This window comes from Sarcophilus harrisii, chromosome 2 (assembly GCF_902635505.1).
Source record: "Sarcophilus harrisii chromosome 2, mSarHar1.11, whole genome shotgun sequence".
Taxonomy (NCBI): Eukaryota; Metazoa; Chordata; class Mammalia; order Dasyuromorphia; family Dasyuridae; genus Sarcophilus; species Sarcophilus harrisii.
Window position 1 is genome coordinate 503,612,461 of NC_045427.1, and position 20,435 is coordinate 503,632,895.

Consider the following 20,435-nt stretch of genomic DNA (forward strand, 5'->3'; position numbering starts at 1 on the left):
CATCACATTGCATAAAGCATAGGTTCGGTACAGAGGGTACCAGATACCTAGGCCCATATACAATGACTGTTTTTACATCCCAAGGTACAGAAGGTACCTCATCACTGTCTCAGGGCTGCATATGGCAGACCTTCCATATGCAGGCCTTTCTTGCAGGCAGTGTGGGACCAGGCTAGTGATCATCACCAAACCCTGAGATTTTATAGATCGCTTTGTTCACTAGTCAGATAATCCAGGCATTTCTGTGAGCTATTTGGTAAATCATTCTTCCTATTCTAGTTGCAAAGTTGGGGAGAAAGGTGCAGCAATTAGGCATTCTTAGGTCTTTTAATTTGCGTACAGGATTTCATCCCAGGGATAGTCTACAATAAATGTTAATCTCTCTAGCCTCTAAGGGACCCTGCCATGCTCTCTAAATGGCCTGTGTTCTCTATGAGCTCCATAGTTGCAGTGTTTTGAAGCAAAGAAATGGCTTCCAGATTTATTTCCTATCTCTTTAAAAATAGAAGGCCATTGCAAGCTGTGACAATCTCTTCTGACCTATATATAAGCCTCTTCTTTCTGGATCACATTATATAATTGGATAGTAATATTAGTCTTTAATCAGTCATTATTAATATTTTATCAAATTACTGGTTATAAGCTTGAAATGGTTGAGAGTATGTTGATTCATTTTCCTATAAAAGTTAAGACCTATGCTTATTATTGATAGGCAACTTTTAAAAGGTGATCTTGTTGAGAGGGAGGTTCTACTGACACAAATTCTGAGATCAAATAGATGAATATTGATCGTAACATGATCAGTGATCAGATATTTTACCCATAGAATTCTGAATATTTAGAACTTTTTGAAATTAGGACTTTGTGTTCTCAGACTACCATGACCTTAGTCAGGTCTAAAAAGATACCAGCCATATTTGTTATTTGGGGATGAGAGTTTAAAAAATAATTTTTTAACATCTTAATGCTGAATCATTTAAAGTTAGATTAATATACTCCTAAAAGGAGTATACTCCTAAAAGAAAATGTAATTTGGTCCATTTTTCCATATCTAAAGATCAAATTAGATTATTAGAGATACTTATCTATTTTGAAAGGTTTTTAAAATTGCTTTAATATTTCTTTCTTCAGCTATATTTGTATGTAGGTAAATATGATATAAGCTCTATGATAGCAATTCAAGAGGACTAATAAGTTGTTTTATTTTACAGGAAAAATATTCATCCCTAAACAGAAACCCATACAATCTTACACAGAAGAAAAAGTATCCCTTGATCCAGAATTAGAAGAGGCTTTGACAAGTGCTTCTGATACAGAATTGTGTGACCTTGCAGGTAAGGATCTCTTTTAAAATCGGTAGGGGGGAAAGGGAGGGGAGGGAGTTAGTGTGTGTGTGTGTGTTTTCTTCACAAGACTTGGTACTTCCCAGTAGATACCATATCCTTATCTATCCTTTCCAGTGTCCATGCAGGTTTTTCCTCATACCCCATAATATTGGTCCTTTGTGAGGGGAATAAGAGTATACTTTATCCTCACTGCTACTCCCAGACTCCCTTTACCACACTCAACATCATCATCTCCTCCTTTGAGAGTCATACTACTCAAATAGTGCCAGTTATCTTTTGGCTGTCATGTCAGACTCGCTTACCTCCTTCCCTTCTCAAGGAGCTCACTAACTGGCTCATAGGCTTCCTCTCCACCTCAACTCTTGCCTTATACTTGGAGATTATTATACTCACAACCGCTCTTATCTCCTAATTCTTTGGCTCCTAAAATCTAGTTTTCTGCCTTCCTTATACATAGGAAAGTTTATGACTTTAATTTCATCACCAAAAACAAGAATATTACTCCCACAATCAAAAAATTATAAAATTACTTTATCAAAATTGCTCCTTCCTCTTTTCATCTCTCCATATCAAAACCCTTTGATATTATTCCTAGATTTCAAATTTTACTCAAGTCTCTGATTAAGAGATGGCCTTCCTCCTTGGTAAGGCAATTTCTTTACATGTATGTCCTGTATTTTGTTTTTGTTTTATACATTTGCACCAAAGAAAAGAAAATCAATTATATGTAGTATCCTGATTTATATTTTCTCTCCTATATCCATTATATAAATACCCCACAGTGATTTGTTAAATAATGTTACGGGAAAAAATACTGAAAAATCTTTCTGAACCTTAATAAGATGAAGAGAAAAATACTTTTTATTGTTTGTAAGCACCCAGAAATTTGGATTAAACACCTTACCTGAGTTCTTTGGAGAGCATATAGCTAAGCAAGTCCAATTCAGATATCTTGTATTCTCTAGACAGTTCCCGAAATGATCCCTGCCTCCAGACTTCAATTTCACCATGTCTACTGCTTTCTTCCCAGTGTCCCAAAAATGGACCCAAATTTCCCTTATCTTTAAAAAACCTTCAGTATTTCCTAAATTCATTCAAGCTACTATCAAGATATCAAGATACACTCATTGCCTCCACTTTCTCACTTCTTAGTCCTTTGGAGTTTGACTTCTTACCTCATCACTTAAACAAAAGAGCTGTCTCCAAAATTTCTAGTATTCTTTTAATTTCCAGGTCTAAAATGCCTTTCTGTATTCTCATCTTCCTGTTATATTTGACACTGATCGTACTCTCTATTCTTTTCTCTGTTGATTTTCTTAATATTTATTGTTCTCATTCTCCTTTTCTCTCTCCCCCTCCTCCTTTCTCTCTGTGTCTCTCTTTCTTTCTTTCTTTCTCTGTGTGTCTCTCTCTCCTTTCCTCCCTCCCTCATTTCTTCCTTCCCTTTCTCCCTCCCTGTCTCTCCTGCTCTCTCTCTTTTTTTCTCTCTCCTCTCCCTCTCTCTGTTTACGTTTTTCCTGTTTGAATGCTCCTTTTCAGTTTCCTTTCCTGGATCACCATCCATGTCACGAACCCTAAATATGGATGGCACCCAGGCCCTGTCTTGGAATTTATCTTCTTTTTATATTCTTGGTAACTGGTAACCTCATAAACTCCCATAGATTGAATTAACATCTCTTTAGATGATTCCTAGTTCTCTACACCAGTCTGCTCCTCTAATGATACATCATCTCCTGTCTCCATTCCTTTGCACTGGCTGTCTCCAATGCAAGGAAAATGTGTTCCTTTCATATCTTTTCCTAGTTGATTGAGTCTTTGCTTTAATTCAAAATTGAGCTCCTAACACAAACTCCTACAAGAAGCTTTTTTTGATTCTCTCATCTGCTAGTTCCTTTCCTTCCCCAAATTACTATACATATATTTGGTATGCATTTTCACATATAGGATTTCCCAAAAATCTCAGTGCCATTTTAAACTTTTAGCACAGTATGGTCCTAGTATTAGTATATACTTAATGAAGTTTATGGAGTGATTGATTGTTTAGGAGTTTAATTGTTAGTAAGAGACCACTTAAGGAAGCCCCTTAAGAAAGCTGAAGTCCAGAGAGGTTAAGTTATTAGCTTACTGAAGATTGACCACTTTAGTTAATGGCAAAATTGAGATTAAATTTATGTCTCTGACTCATATTCTGGTGTTCTTTTCATTATACAGCCCTATTTTTACTAATATATGTATTTGCAAATAGATATACCCTCTTACCTCAGTAAAAGATTAACTATTATCTCATTGGTATTCTGAAAATGTTTGATTTTTATCTTTGGCACTGTCAATCTCAGAAAAGATTTCTATCAAATCTCACAGTTCAATTTTTATATTAATGAGATTTACTTTATTTTTAGTTTGTACCAAACTGACACTTGTAGCGTGTGTGTGTGTGTGTGTGTGTGTGTGTGTGTGTGTTTAGAGAGAGAGAGAAATTGGTAAGAAGGAGCTTGGTATCACCCAATTATTTGGAGCCTTTTAAAACTTTTTTTAAATCAGTGGTAGATTTTGCTTTGTGCTGTGATTCTGGTAACTAGGCATTATGACTGGCAGGTAGCAGAAAGGTTGCTGTTGCTTGGTCATATTTATTATTCTGCTTATTTTCCAGAAGTGGTCAGGGGAAGAGCCAGAGCCAGCACTACTGCTGTCAAATTGGGCCACTTTCCTGGGCTAAGCACAGAACATAAACTTCTGTAGTACCCAGATCTCTTTATCTTTTCCTTTCCCTGGATAGAAAAGGTGAACAGTGGTCTATTAGGAAAGACCTAACAAATAGGGACATAGTTAGGGTTGATTCCTTATTAGTCAGATGGACAGTCATGATTGATCCCTATATTTACCTGCTTTGAGTATGTATTTGATATGTACAGCAAATGGTGATATGCAAACCTGACAATAAGATGAATAGCATCCCATTAAAAACATTAAATCATAGATTCGTCAGAATAGAATGTGCCAAAAAAAAATTTTACATACTTGCAGGCTAAGTTTTATAAAAGATGATGAAATAAATTTAATTTCCAAAGTAACATTTTTGAATAGTGCAATTATAACTTAAACATTCTGTCTCTCTACTTAATAGCAAGTCAGATATTTATTAATGAAGATGGTGAAGTTGAACCTTTTAAAACAAAAAATGAGGGACAAATTGAGAACAAAAAATTCAAGAATATTCCAATTCCAACCTTCAAGGAATTTGCAAAAGCTTTAGAAAATAACATAAATGTGATATGTTTCAATCTTGCAGCCACCAATATAGAACTTAACAATATTAAAATTTTAGTCTCATAATCAAGATTGTAGAGAGTCTTGATAGAGCTGTTATAATAGAAAGGAGTTCTCACAGGAAGACTTGGGTTCAAATTCAGATTGGCCTCAGTCAAGAAAACTTGTGTTGAGTCTTCCATCTGATGCTGAGTAGTCTGTCAACCCCTCAATGCCCCGACTTAACTGTTTAATATTATAGTTTGTAGAACAGTTTCTGGCTGATAGTTTGGGAGATAGAATTTCCTCCCCAGGAATTCTTTAGGCTAATGACCAAACTCTGAAAAATAGATGAACTTGTAATTACCTTTTTTGCCAGAAGATGGTAGTAGTATTTTGGGTAACTCAGAAGATGGTATAAATAGGAAAACATGAATAAACAGATTATGGTAGGAATGGAATTTAGTGATTTTAAAGCTAAGCAAAATTTGAAGGTTGAAAAGTGAGAGCTTAACTATGTTTCGAATTAATAAGAAATTATTTTAAATTGTTTACTTTGGGAGGATTGAAAAATTATTTTTTTTCTAAAAATATAAAGATAACTAATTTTTCCTTTTTTCTATGTTTATAGCTATCCTTGGAATGCATAATTTGATAACCAACACCCAACTCTGTGATATAGTAGGAAGTAATAATAGTGTGGGCAAAGATGATTTTTCAAGTAAGTACTACATATTCAAACCTTTTTTTAATGTGTAGTGTAAATGGATTAATTTTTATCACTTCTACTCAGTTTTGTTTTGAGAATGAACATGAAATTTACTGTTGATAATGTTTGAAGCCTATGAATATGCAACATTAAATATTTAATTGCTTATCTAAAAGTTTATCAGGGGTAAAAAACACCATGGCCATGACAAATATGCAGATTTATGTACCGATATATTATTCTGGATTCATAGAATCAAAAACTTTAGAATTTAGAGACCATGTAATTTATCCTACTACTCTTAGTAAATCCTTCCAAAACATTCTACACAGTTAATTTTACCTCCTGTGTAAAGCTCCTACAGTAGGGGAGCTAGCTCCCTGTCCTCCATTAAAACCTATGTACACCTGTGTCTTACTCTTTGTAATTCCCTTCCCTCGCTCTCATTGGTCCTTTTGGGGCAACACAGAACAAAATCTGTTTGCTCATATGATAGCACTGAAACTAGCAATCTTGCTCCCTTTTATCTTCCTTTTACAGATAACTCAGTTTTTCTTTCTTCAGATAGCTCAGTTTTTAGATCCCTTGCCCTTCTTTTTGCTCTGTTCTTTGAACATATTACAGTTTGTTGGTTTCCTTCAATATGTGGCCTGACATTAAAACTATTATGCATCACAAACTAGTCCCACTTCACAGGATTGTACTATTTTAAGCTATAGTTCATATTAATCTTGTCATCAACCAGAAATACTCTTCCCCTCCTTGCCTCCACCCAGTCTTTTTCATTACTTTTTGTTCCCCAAACCTGGACTGCACTGTCAAGCCTTTGTCTTGATTCATACTGTCCTTGGTGTTAGGAATGCCCTCATTTCTTCCTCTTTGGTTTGTGAAATGTTTGCCTTTTCTTTAGAAATACTACCTTAGTTCATTGAACTAGCTATACTTATTATTTCAAATCTAAAATAATATCTCTTTATTCAACTGCCTAAAAATGTTCAGCCATGTTAAAATTGAGAATATGTAAATAATTGTGAGGAGCAAAGTCTTCTAATAAGTGGTAAATTCTTTGATTCTGTATCCTTATTAAAAGCATGTAAATGTTCTTGATTCATTTATGTTATAGATGTGGTAAAAGGTGAAAAAATCCTGCCAGTGTTCGATGAGCCACCAAATCCTACAGATGTGGAGGAGAGTTTACGGAGGATTAAGAAAAATGATTCTCGTCTTATTGAAGTAAACTTGAATAATATAAAGGTAAGTTCTTAATAATTAATAAGGCTATATTATATTGCTTTTGTCCAGTTGAATATATAAGAAGGATCTACATTTGAATGCATCAACATCTACATTTTCTGTACATTCACCTATCATAAGAGTAGAAAACCGTCATCAGTTTTATATAAATATATAGGTAGGTTCTTAAGAATTTAGGATGACTTGATTCAATTGACAATAAATGATTCCTTTTGAAAAATAAGAATATTTTTTTTTTCTCAAATTCCTTCTTTCAAGAATATTCCAATTCCAACCCTCAAGGAATTTGCAAAAGCTTTGGAAAACAATACACATGTGACATGTTTCAGTCTTGCAGCCACCCGGAGCAATGACCCTGTTGCTGTTGTAAGTAAGCTTCTGTTGGTAATACATAAAGCTGGGGTGGGGTGGAATGGGGGAGCAGCTCCAAACCACAGCCTTTAAATCACATTTGCTGGCCTCTTCTCTAATTGTTTATACTGTGCAGTTTAGTTCTTTGAAAGATTCTCCCTTTATCACTAATTATTTCTTTGTTGTATATCTCTTGTCTCCCCACCTGAATTGTAATATTCCTCTGCCTTGTATCACTTTTGTACCCTTAGCACTTAGTGCAGGGATAACCTGAGGAGCAAAGTGGATGCTTGTCTTGTGATTCATTTTTTATTCTATCAAAAGGCAGTTAGTATAATCATACATTTTAAGCAGTTGGATAACTCAGTGGAGAAGGACACTAAGTTTGTTGTTTGCTATGTGACCCTGGGCCAATCAAAAACTGCTATCTGCCTCCATTTTACTGCCTGGGGGAGTGGGGTGTGAGGACCAGATGAGACATTTGTAAAGTGCTTTGTCTAGTGCCTGGGATATGGAAGCACCACCTAAATGTTAGCTGTCATTTTGGCATTACAAAGCCTCAGGGTGCCTCACCCCACCTGGCTTCTTCACACCTTACCTGAGGGCTCTGGTGCTCCTAGATGGTAAGTGGCAAGACCAAGGCCCAGGACTCCGGTCCTGCTTCCTTCCTCCAGGGCTCATTGCTCTCTCATCGATTGTACTGTTGTGCCGTACCAGACGCGAAAAGACCCCGCAGAATTTGATGTGGAGTTATCAGTTTGGGAATATTGTCGGTCACAGAGATGCCACAGTGCTGAATGGAGGAAGCAAGCAAGAACCTTAGGGGGAGGGCCCTTATCACTGTAAGCAGTAGTTGTGCAGATTACCAGGATGCCGTTAGGCTTCCTGCTGCCTCAGATGGTCCTGGGAATTAACTTGAGGCTAAGAGAAGGGGGAGCTTTCTGTGTGTGCTGAAGGGGAGAGCACGGGGTCAAGGGTCTCCTGTGTCATTGAGGACGGATGAGCTAACTTCTGGGGCTTGGGTGAAATACCCCTTTTCCTTTGGGGCCCCTGGGCTCCCAGGTTACACAAGCGCTAGTGTAAATGTTGGGAGGTACTTCAGTGCCCACCTAGTCTTCTGCTCCACATCCTCGCATCGAGCCCAGCTTCTTCTCCTCCCCAGCTGGGCCCATTCTCTGTCTGACCCTTCCAAACAAGGATTTAGCCCCACTCAAGTCACAGCACGGAATCTTCTGACCCTGGGTCTCTTATTTCTAGGGACAATCTACTCCCCATTTTAGTCACTGAATAATTACTCCCTAAAGGCAGTGACTGAACAAAAGTGACTCATAGGAGGTGGAACCCTAAGATTAGCATGACTGAGAAAGCACACAGCTATTCTCTTAAATTCAAGTAACCAGACTCAGATTCCCACAGTACTACTTTTGATTTCTGAAGAATGGTCAAGGTGCCATGGGACTGGAGAATGGTCTTAAGTACTGCCTTAATTTGGGGGGGGGGGGGACAAGAGAAGGGGTTTATTGGCAAAATTCTAGAATATTTTTCGAGGAATAAAGTGAATACCTAGAAAAGAAAATGACCACTAAGAACCATTATAGCTTCATTAATAAAAAGATATGTCAAATTAACTTTATTCCTTTTAAAAAAAAAAAGATTGACATACTGATAGATTAGAAAATGTTACAGATTTTAGTATATCTAGATTTTACCAAAGCATTTGATAAAATGCTTCACATTTTTTGAGAAGATGGAACAATTTAGCCTAGGCTGTAGCATAATTTATGTGGAGTAAAAACTCTTCAAATTACTGGATCCCCAAAATAATTATTAATTCAGGTTGACAGATTGACAGAAGAGCTCCAGAGAAATGCTCAGGAATGCTTCACCCTGTGCTCTTTAACATTTTGATCATTGACTTAGATAAAGTCATAGATATGATTATCAGATTTGCTAGTGATATAGAGCTGAAAAGAATAGATGATATACTAGCTAAAAAAGTTTTCAGCAAGCTAGAATGTCAAGCCAAATCTAATGGAATAGCACTTATAAGGACAAAGGTAAAAATCTTCAGCATTTGAATTTAAGAAAATAATTTTACAAGTATAAAATGGAGAGAAGCATAGTTAAATAACAGTTCATCTGAAAGATATATTGGGATTTCAGGAAAGTATAGACTCAGTATGAGTCAGTAATTGTGATATAGCAGTCAAAAAAGCTCTAATGTAATCTTAGGCTGCTTTTGAGAGATAAAGTGTTCAGAATGAAAGGGTGAAGTTCTGCATATACTGTGTTTTATGAAAGATATTGATAAACTGAAGAGCATTCAGAAGAAAGTGACCAGGATAATAAAAGATTGATTTTAAGATCATGCCATTTAAGAATAGAAAAGAAATATGTTTAAAAGTTTGCACATATTTAATCTATATCAGATTGCTTGCTGTCTTGGGGAGGAAAAAATTTTGGAATACAAAGTATTACAAAAATGAAGATTGAAAACTCCGTTTACATGTATTTGGAAAAAAATAAAATACTATTGGGGGAAAAAAGTGCAGAGAAGAGCCTGAAGAAAAAAAAGACCTAGTAATGGGCAAGATCTTTAAGTTTCTGAAAGTTTGTCAGTGATTATAAATTAGGGTTAGTCATAGCACCTACTTCCCAAGATAGTTGTGCGGCTTAAATAAGATGGTGTTAATAAAGTGTGTTGTAAACCATAAAGTTCTATATAAATGTCATCTATGATGTTGCAGAAGATGCCAATATGGATCAGTAGAGAGAATTTCCTAGTTCCCTATATCAGTGAAATCACAAGTCCAGTCCCTATCCTAAAAATAAAGGCCTCTGGCTTTAGCTAGATATGGTACATTAAATATGTGAATATTTTAATACATTGGGCAATTAGCAATTTAAAAATGTCTATGAAGATTCCATGACCAAGAGCTGTTGACTTTCTGAGAGTATTATATGCGTATTTATTAAGAGCAAATTTTGTCTTCTCTGTTCTAGGAAGTCAAGGGAATTAAAGAATTCACATGTCCAAATTATCCCAGAATGAAGATTAGGGGATTAAATTTATATCTATATAGGTAGAGTAGAGCTAAGATAACAAAATGTTTTAAAAAAAAAAGAAAGAAACATTGTTTAGTTTAATAAGAATTATCAAGTAAAAATATTAATGAATCTAAATATATTTTAAAGTATTAACAATATCTTACATTTTAAAAATCTAGCCTATGAAATCTTAATTTTTTTTTTTTATTTGTAGGCATTTGCAGACATGCTGAAAGTGAATAAAACATTGAAGAGCTTAAATTTGGAGTCCAATTTTATTACAGGAGCTGGTGTTCAAGCACTGATTGAAGCCTTAAAAGAAAATGAAACCCTGGCTGAAATCAAGATTGATAACCAGGTTAATTAGATACAATAATAGTAGAATCTAATTATAGTCCAAAGCAACTCCTGCAGTGCTTTGGAGGTCAAGAAAAGGAAGGGTCAGAGTCTATAGGATCCATGGGAAAGGTTCTCTGGGGTAGATGGTTGGCTTACTAAAATTTTCATTAAGCCTTTGTATAATTGGGATGTTGTCAAGGGCATAGATGTATTATTAATCTAAACTAAGCAGTATAATACAGGACTTAAAAATAATTGAATTGCTTTTGCTTCTAATGCAAATTTCTGTTTTTCCATGAATAATAAATAATAAAGGGTTTTTCAGTCACCATAGGATACCATGCAGGTAGCAGCTAGGCTTTTCATTTTCATTCCACAGCAAATTAAGACTATTATTGCTCTCCTTTAGGCTGGGCCTATCCTATCACCTAATACATTCAAGTACCCACAGTGTTCATTCAGGTCAGAGGTAAAGAAATAGGAATCTATGTGAGGGCAAGCCAGCCAGTCTGTTATGAAATTTTGTAGTTTGATAGTTTCTGTTTTTCCTGAATATATACAGAATATATATATATATATATAATAGATACAGAACAGTGTAGTACAGGGGTCCTCAAACTACAGCCTGCGGGCCAGATGCGTCAGCTGAGGACCTTTATCCCCCTCACCCAGGGCTTTGAAATTTATTTATTTAAAGGCCCACAAAACAAAATTTTTGTTTTTACTATAGTCTGGCCCTCCAACAGTGAACTGGCCCCCTATTTAAAAAGTTTGAGGACCCCTGGTAGTACATATTCCTTTCTTCCCAGTGTTCCCAAGAAAAGCACTGATTATAGAAGTCATGTGGAACCAAGACTCAACCCCTAATAATCCAAAAACATTTTTGAATTTCTAATTAGAAAAATGAATTTAATCAATTTAACAAGTGTGTGGTTTTGTTTTTTTTTTTAATAACTTTTTATTGACAGAACCCATGCCAGGGTAATTTTTTACAACATTATCCTTTGCACTCACTTCTCTTCTGATTTTCCCCTTCCCCTGGATGGCAAGCAGTCCTATACATGTTAAATAGGTTACAGTAGATCTTAGATACAATATATGTGTGCAGAACCAAACAGTTCTCTTGTTGCTCAGGGAGAATTGGATTTAGAAGCTATAAATAACCCGGGAAGAAAAACAAAAATGCAAACAATTTACATTCATTTCCTAGTGTTCTTTCTTTGGGTGTAGCTGCTTCTGTCCATCCTTGATCAATTGAAACTGAGTTAGATCTTCTCTAACAAGTGTGTTTTATTTTGATCAAAGTTCGCAAAAAAAGAGAGGAATGAACTATCATTTCTAGCTTCAACATTATGTGGAATAACTGTAATTACTATGCCAGAGCTTAACTAGCCCTTGGAGAAGCTAATCAATTGACTTTTGAATGAATGGAAATAACCCTTAACGATTTAGAACCTTAGCTTAGATTTCATAGCCATCAATTGCCCAGGCACATCCTCATTGAAGAATACAGTGCCTTCTTTAGAAGAGATTGATGGCCTTTTCCGCTCAATTGTAAAGCTAGATTGCACTTGGAGAGGATTTTTATTCATTTTCAAGTCTGGAGATAGAGTCGCTCAAGAACTTATGTGTATAGATTGTCAGATTTCACTAGTGGTATCAAGCCAGCAGCCCTAATGATGACTCACATGTAATTTATCCTCTCTATAGAGCTTCAATCAAGTAATTATTGAAAATCAGTAATTTGTTTTTTAGTCTTTATCATTTTCATTTAGATATTGTTAAACAGTTAAGGGATAAACGTGGTTATAGTTGATTTCCTAAAAATAAGGAAAGATTAAAAAAAAAAAAACAAATATGAAAGGGAGAAAGCCTTAGAAAGCATGCCTGAGACCATTTAATAAATGGAAAAATTGTTCAGCATATCCCCACAGCCCACCACAGTGTATTGGCATTCAGACCCTTCGTTATTAAGAAGAATTTAAATTGTGTCCAGTACACTGTAAGATAAAAATATATTTTAAAACGATCCCCTTCCAAAAAGGGTGAAATAAAAAGTTTTAGCACTTTGAGGAAAACCTCGGTTATCTTAAAAATTACTATAGAAGGACAACATATTTTTCCCGTAAATGAGGGTATTGTATATGATTTTTGAAGGTTTGTTACTGTTCGAATAAAATAAATGCTATTGCATACTCAGGAGAATTTGATCTCTGTCATTTCTTCAGAGGTAACAATTCAGAGTATGTTACCTAGAAAAGTCATCTTTTCACACAAAAACGAAAGATTTGTACTTCAAAGACATTTACCAAAAATTCAAAATTTAAACTACAGCTACTTCATATCTTCTAAAAAACTAAACTTTTGAAACTTTTCCATTTTCCTTATGTATTTTCAGATAAATTTGAAGAGAAAAATATAAAAGAGCACACATTCATGTGTTTCTGACTATTTGTATTAGACATGACTTTCTGTAAGAAGTATTTTATTCAAGTTTGTTAATATTCTGTTTGTAATTACATTCTAGAGGCAGCAATTGGGGACAGCTGTTGAATTGGAAATGGCCAGGATGCTTGAGGAAAACACAAAGATTCTTAAATTTGGATATCAGTTTACACAACAGGGACCACGAACCAGAGCAGCCAATGCTATAACAAAAAACAATGATTTAGGTAAGACATGTCCTAGGAAAAAAGTCTGTGATATCCAATAATCTTGCTTGTATTTTGAAAGTTTTTTAATGAATTAATGATGGTAGATATTTTAGAAAAAATGTTCTTCTTTAAGGAAGAGCAATCTTTTCTCAAAGGGAGTGAAATTCTTTTAAAGTTTTATTAATTATCATTTTCAATTTTGGGGGTGTTTGGAGTAGGAAAATGAGAATTCCTTAAGTCAGGACACTATCAGAAGTGGGTTAAAAATGTATAACTGTCTCACTAGTAGTCTTGTAAGCTGAAGACAGAGGAGTTTGCCATTTTAATGTTTAAAAAAGAAAGAAATTGTAGCAACTCTTAGGTTGAATTAATTAACTAAACATTCTGATAATTGTCTTAGCGCTATTATATTAGTTCCTTTCTTTCCTCCTCCTTGTGCTCTTTGCTTTCTGGATCATCCTAAGTAGAATACAAAACAGTTACCATTTCTACATGTTAGTGATTAGTTGTATATTTATATTATATCTGTATCTAAGAAACTTTATGTATAAATTTATGGCATTAAGTGGTACATGTCCTCTTATGCCCACATTAAATTAGAAAAGCTAATAGAGAATCCTCAGATATTCCCATTATTCTACAATAACTGAAATTAAATTCATGTTTTGGGCAAATCAGGATGCAGGATCTGATTTAAAACTCTCCTTTTTTCCCCCTAGATTCACTAGACCCAACTGCTGTCCTTTTTCCCCACCCCTGCCAAAAAAAAGCAAACAGAAAAAAAGCCCCATATCAGAATCTCTGAGCTGTAAGAATTTGCTTATTTATGCTTCAGAGACAGTAACTACTTTACTGTAATGGACCTTAAAACCACATGTGGGTATTTAACATTCCATTCATTGTTTTATAATGTGGGTAGAGATTATCAAAATGTAATCTCAGTTATAAACATAAATACCTGCAACTTAATCTTTTTTATTATTATTATAGCTTTTTATTTACAAGCTATATGCATAGGTAATTTTTCAGCATTGACAGTTGCAAATCCTTTTGTTCCGACTTTTTCCCTCCTTTCCCCTACCTCTTCCCCCAGATGGCAGATTGACTAATACATGTTAAATATGTTAAAGTATAAGTTAAATACAATATATGTATACATATCCAAACAGTTATTTTACTGTATAAAAAGAGTCGGACTTTGAAATGATACAATTAGCCTGTGATGGAAATCAAAAATGCAGGCAGACAAAAATAGAGGAATTGGGAATTCTATGTAGTGGTTCATAGTCATTTCCCAGAATTCTTTCCCTGGATATAGCTGCTTCAGTTCTTTACTGCTCTATTGGAACTGATTTGGTTGATCTCATTGCTGAGGATGGCCAGGTCCATCAGAACTGGTCATCATATAATATTGTTGTTGAAGTATATAATGATCTCCTGGTCCTGCTCATTTCACTCAACATCAGTTCATGTTAGTCTCTCCAGGCCTTTCTGAAATCATCCTGTTGCTCATTTCTTACAAAACAATAATATTCCATAACATTCATATACCACAATTTATTCAGCCATTCTCCAATTGATGGGCATCCACTTAGTTTCCAGTTTCTAGCCACTACAAAGAGGGCTGCCACAAACATTCTTCCTGCAACTTAATCTTAAAGAAACCTCAGATTCATCCTGACCCTCCCAATCACACACACTCTGATTCTCTCCTTTCTTCTGCCTTTCCATCTTGATTTTCCCCAAGTTTCTGGCTGCACATTTATAGCTTAGACAGCAAGTTAACTGAAATGAAGAAGAAAATGATGGTAGAAGGTTGGAAGAGCCAGTCAGTGGAAGGCCTTGAAGTCAGATCCTAGAATTCTAGATGTTGAAATAGAAGGAAACTTCAGGGTCATCAAAATGAGGAAGCTATAACTTAGGGAGGTAAAGCGATTTTTCTAGTCACTCTGGTAAGATAACTGAGAGTCAGAATTTTGAACCAAGATTACTCCAAATTCAGCCCCTTTTTTACCATGCTGCCTGACTAGGGATCTTTTTTCAAGGCAGAGGAGAGTCATTCTGAAGTGGGAAAAGGGTGCATGACATGAAAATAATGCTTATGCATTAAGATAATTCAAAGGAATAGTGGAGCTGACTAGAAGAGAATTAAAATAAACAATGAGAATTTGGACAAAAAAAAAAGGTCACAGAAGGAATAAAGAGTTGGTCCAAGCAGGATGGTAGAGGAAAACCTTATAGAATTTGGTGATTTGATTAGAGATTGCCAGGAAAAGGGCAAATGAGAGCCAATTCCATAGCAAGATAGAAGAAAAATTACAATTAGTTTTTTCTGCCTGGTTCTGTCTTTTCTTCAGCATCAATAAGATTTTACCTTAAGTTTTTAGTTCTGATTCCTATACTCTCATTTTTCCCTTGAGATCACAAGATAGAGAAAGGGGTTTTGTACTTTAAACAAAAATTCTAAGAATTAAAAATAGCCACAGGTTAAACAACTTATAATTATCTGTTGTCCAAAACTTTTTAGAAACTTTAATTTTTAATTGTCAAATTTGTTTTCTACTTGAGCTACAAATCTGAAAAATGGGGGAATATTTTTTTCAGTTACCTGATTTTGATTATGTCTTTTTTTCTCTCAGTTTCTTAGTCTGAAGTACTCAGAAATATTCCTGCACATTTTTTTCCATCTCCAGCCAAGAAGTTTCAGGGCTTCAGCGACAAGGTTATGGAGTTCACCCAGATGGCTTCTGAGTTCTGGCTTTTATATCTCTGTCTTTATACTCAATTTTTGATCTACTTTCTTTGTCATCAATTTCTCACATATTTTGCTTTGCTGCACTTCATTTCTGTCTCTCACCTTTATCGACTTACCAGGTATCTTGGCCATATGTTTTAAAATACAGGGTTAGATTGGAATGCTCCTACCACTATACCCAGATCAATTCCTTAATTTTATTTCATTATAGAAATAGAACTCTAAAATGAGATAATTAACCTGTAGTTTGCTTTTTAGATATTTCTGTACTTCTCTAAGAGCATATATAAATGAAGTTATTTTTTATTTTGAGCATTCTAAAATCTTTTTATTTTTCTATAATAGCCCAATTATTTTACATATCTAATTTGTAGTATTCAGTAAAATTAAGAAATTAGAACCAGGAACAGAAACTAATTCTTTTTTCATTAAAAGCAAAGAGGTCTTTATCATTCTACAATAGTATTTATTTATTGAATCCTGACTGAATACAAGGATTTTTTTTTTTGGGGGGGGGGGGTCTTCTAATTTTGATTTTCCTAGATGATAGTCTTAATAATGCCTTTTGGAAATGTTAGAATTACCTGATCTCATTCCTAAGCCCAACAATAAAAGAAGGCATTACTTCATGTGACATTAAGTAGGAAACACAGAACTAAATATATTAGTTCTTTATTTTATATATATATATAAAGATATATAGATATAAAGAATATATTCTTTAATCTTCAGAAAAACCATTGAAGAGAAGCAAATATGGCCTAAGACAATCATTTACTCTCTTTACTTTCCTTGTGCGAGCAAGATAGGTCATACCTTGGATCGATCTGTAAATCGTCTGTGCATTTGGAGGGAAGAGTGAAAAGTTAAGGACAAAAGACTGACAGACTAGTTCAACACAAGAATTTGTTCATTTAAGAATGAAAAGATAACCCTTAAAATACAAAACATTTTGATAAGTGAATCTTATAACATAAAGTGTTACTGACCAGGAGGTTATTAGAGGCTTTCTTTGCCTTTTACAGCAATATATAGAATTTTGTCTTAAATATCTATATAAATCCTTCATTTTACAGATGAAAAAAGTCCCAGAGAAGTTGAACAGCTGTTCCATTTCTGTTGTATCCATTCCTAGTGTCTTTCAGAGTATCTTAGAGGCACTTCATAAATGCCTGCTGTTTTTTTTTTTTTCCCAACCAAAATCATTCAGCCAGTTTAGTGATAATAACCCAACCCCAGGGTTTTTTATCAGTCAGACCTTTCTGGCTCCAGCACCTGAACTGGTTTGTAGAGTCCAGTGGATAGAACAAAGATCATGGCAGCCAAAAGTGACCTTGAAATCTCAAAAAGTCCATTAAAACTAGAGAGTTAAATTATTTTAGCTATTTTGTAATTAATTTTAAACTAGTTCATTTTATATGAGAGACCCACAGGGTGAAGAAAATAGGGAAAGCAATGACAAATTGTATCTAGAAAGATAAAATGTGCATCTTTGGTGTGTTCCTGTCCTAGATTAATTAAATTCATTGTACTTTGTAATCAAAATAACATGTTACTACTCTTTAATCTTGTCTGTTGAATTGTCATCTTTTACTTGATTGTTTTAAGATAGTTACTTATCCACTAGCAAGCAAGATTTTTAAGATGGTTAGGAATTCTTTAAGTTTATGTTGCATATTTAACAAATATTCAGAATTCAAAACTTTGATAGTAAAAACAAAGTGGGAAACAGACTTATATGGATTTATACATATTAGCTTAAAATTTATCGACTGATTTTATTTTTACATTACTAAAATTTCTTTAACAAACATACACATTAGAGCAAATAAAATAATGATTTTTTTGGATATTTTTCCCAATTCAGTGTGTAAATTATAAAGGTAGGTTATACAGAAACTTAGATTTTAGTGCAAATATTTAGAATTGAAAATTATTTAAAAATAAATGTAACATAAGCTAATATTTAACAGTAACTTATTTTCGAAAAGGTTAACATTATGAAAATTATGAAAGAATTAATTTCTAAAATATATTCTTAAATTATTCTTACAGTTCGCAAGAGACGAGTTGAAGGAGATCACCAATAAATTTACCAGGATACCAACTTTGCAACACTTCAAAAGGGCACCAAGGCCTTCATCTTGATTTCAGATTTAAAATTTGCCTAGGTAGAAGGGAAAAGACTGGAAACTTCATTCCTTTTTTTATATATATACTGTATACATAATTTTTTCACCTTATGAGATGTTATAGCAGCATCAAATTCTGTAAAATCAATAATAATCTTTTTTATATTTTGGAACCTGTTTTCTGCTTTTTGCTCAAATCAATTTTAGTTTAATTTAAATGTGCTTGCTTGTAAGGAATTATTGGATAAAGAGGAATCCAATTGAACTGTTACCCAAAGGAGAGAGAAAATTGGACAAGTCATTAAGTGGAAAGGTTAATTCTTTTTTTAAGAATACTTTTTTTTTTTTTTTTTTTTTTTTTTTTTACTGAAAAGGGACACTGCAGACATCTGCAGTTATTACAGTTGCCATTACTTTTATAGATACCTGGCACTTAAGCTTTCATATGATTAATCTTAAAATGTTTTCATTTTTAGAATGTGTGCCTACAATAAGCTGGTACTCTCTTTCAAGAAAGAGAATGCCAGAACTTAGAAGCACAATACTTAAAATATATCCTAGGATATCCTTCTATATCCTAGAAGAAGCAAAATCTTCTAGGAGGGGGAAACATATGTTTTTGATACATTCCAGAGTATAAGTAGCTCTCTGATCTGAAATGTCTTAAACAATACATGTTCAAATATATTTCAAACAAGCCTGTCAGCCTTTTCATGTTGCATAACTTCAAATACACAGGTAAATCCAAGTTAATTGTAGTTTTCTTTCAGAAAGAATGCAGTGGACATATTTTCTGTAAAGACACTTCCCTCAGTGAATGAATGCTAGCTTCTTCTTTAAAAAACATATCCAGTTTATTAACTTATTTTTGTTTATTCAGGACAACAAAGGAATTCCTTATTATTTAGTACCTCCAAATTGCAAATAGGACCTATTAATGTTTCCATGTTATTTAATGGTAAAATGTTAGTAAATTTGAAAGCGGCATTTTTGTGAATTATTTTAGAAATTGTATGGTATAGTAGGAAATATCAGGCTAGCCATATGTAACTGTACAAACAGTATTTACTCAACACTGTAATTTTGTCAGTCAGTAAGAAAAATTACTTTTCTCTTTATTTTTCTCTTCCTACTTTGTATTCACACTGTGTAAAATTAACTCCACAAATGAAAACAAGTTTTCCAGTTATTATAAAAGCAACCCAAGAGAAGAAGCCACTTGGTTAGATTATCTGATTGATGAGAGATTCAAGAATCAAAATCTACACAAGAGAATTTGCTTTTGGTTCACTTATCTCTGGGCTGTCCTTGAAATGATAAAATGGCCAAATATAGACAATTGAAAGACATTTAGGTAAATCCCTAATTCATAATTGAGGGTAATGGCATTTTTAGGGAGAATTTCTAAAGGAGAATATTGAATTTTTACTCTTTGTTGTCTTTTTAAACTTTTTTGTTGAATTATATCATTTGCTTCTTGTATTGGTTCTGGACTACCTAATAAGCCAGAAATAATCCTTTTAATTTATGGACTAAGACTTCTTTCATCATAATTTTGATGTTTATCTTTGTCCAGGGTTTATAGAATCTAGAATAGTGGATAATAGTCAGTTTGGCTATTAGTTATTTATAGTCCTTTTAATTAATTTTTATATTAACCAGGCTATTCTTTAAATCACTAGTCATATTTTTTAATTGCACTATTTAAAAGACTGCACAATTTCAGCAAGATTGGAAGTCAAGCAAGGAATAGAATAATACTGCACTGAAAGATATTGATGGTTTTTGCCTAATGCCATTTTAGCAAGCCTTCCTCACTTATGTTCACATTATACACACACACACACGCACACACACACATATATAATACATATGTACGTATGTATGTGTAAGCATGTGTGTATGTCACTAAAGCAACTTTTGAATGTGTAGATTCTCCCTCCATACCCCACTTTGACTAAGGTTTAAAACATTTATAGGTAGATGGTATCCATTGACCCTACCTGGATTTTTGTATCATATTTACAGAAATATCTTTTTTACATTTTCTATTTATTAAGAGTATTGCTGTGTTGAACATTTTGTTAATACCATTCCAGTGCCATACTGTAATTCAAAATTTAATTTGGGAAAAACTGTTTCTCTTGAATTCTCATCAGAGATAAAATGTGTATGTTTAAATGTAGACTATTTCCATAAAAGAATGAGTGACCCATTTTAAAGGAAGGAACTGCTTTCTTTGCTTGTTTTCTAAAGATCAGCATCCCTTTAGCAGTGATTCCCTCATGCTCTGAAATTTACAATGGCTTAATTAACCAGATACTTTATTGCTACACCAAAGACATTTTTCTCTAAAACTAAGTTTTGTAGTCCAACCAGAAACTACAGTGTGGTCATCTTTTTTGTCTTTGGGTTAGTTTTTTAGAGCTTTTATTAAAGCCTTAGAAAAATAATGAACAACCTTTATTAATCTAAAATAACTTTTCCAATATATTTGCCTGTAATTAATAGTACATATTTTAAAGCCCACCAATAGCAGGTACATGTGTATTAAAACGGATGTTGGTGCTATATAAATGTGTCCAAAGTTTGATTTAGCTG

General features: G+C 34.0%; 1 protein-coding gene across 2 annotated transcripts in view; it reads left to right on the forward strand.

Annotated features, from left to right (window-relative positions):
* TMOD3 (tropomodulin 3) overlaps positions 1-20,359 on the forward strand; it is a 72,905-nt gene extending 52,546 nt beyond the window's left edge. The window contains exons 4-10 of one of the 2 annotated variants that reach the window (XM_003755937.4): positions 1,212-1,334; positions 5,224-5,313; positions 6,425-6,555; positions 6,814-6,921; positions 10,169-10,312; positions 12,821-12,965; positions 17,758-20,359. In XM_003755937.4, the coding sequence (XP_003755985.1) occupies positions 1,212-1,334; positions 5,224-5,313; positions 6,425-6,555; positions 6,814-6,921; positions 10,169-10,312; positions 12,821-12,965; positions 17,758-17,792 (776 nt within the window). In that variant the 3' untranslated portion in view covers positions 17,793-20,359. Of the gene's footprint in view, positions 1-1,211; positions 1,335-5,223; positions 5,314-6,424; positions 6,556-6,813; positions 6,922-10,168; positions 10,313-12,820; positions 12,966-15,586; positions 15,917-17,757 lie in introns of those variants that run through there. The other variant, XM_031955208.1, reaches the window with a different exon arrangement.
* The last annotated feature ends 76 nt before the right edge of the window (positions 20,360-20,435 follow it).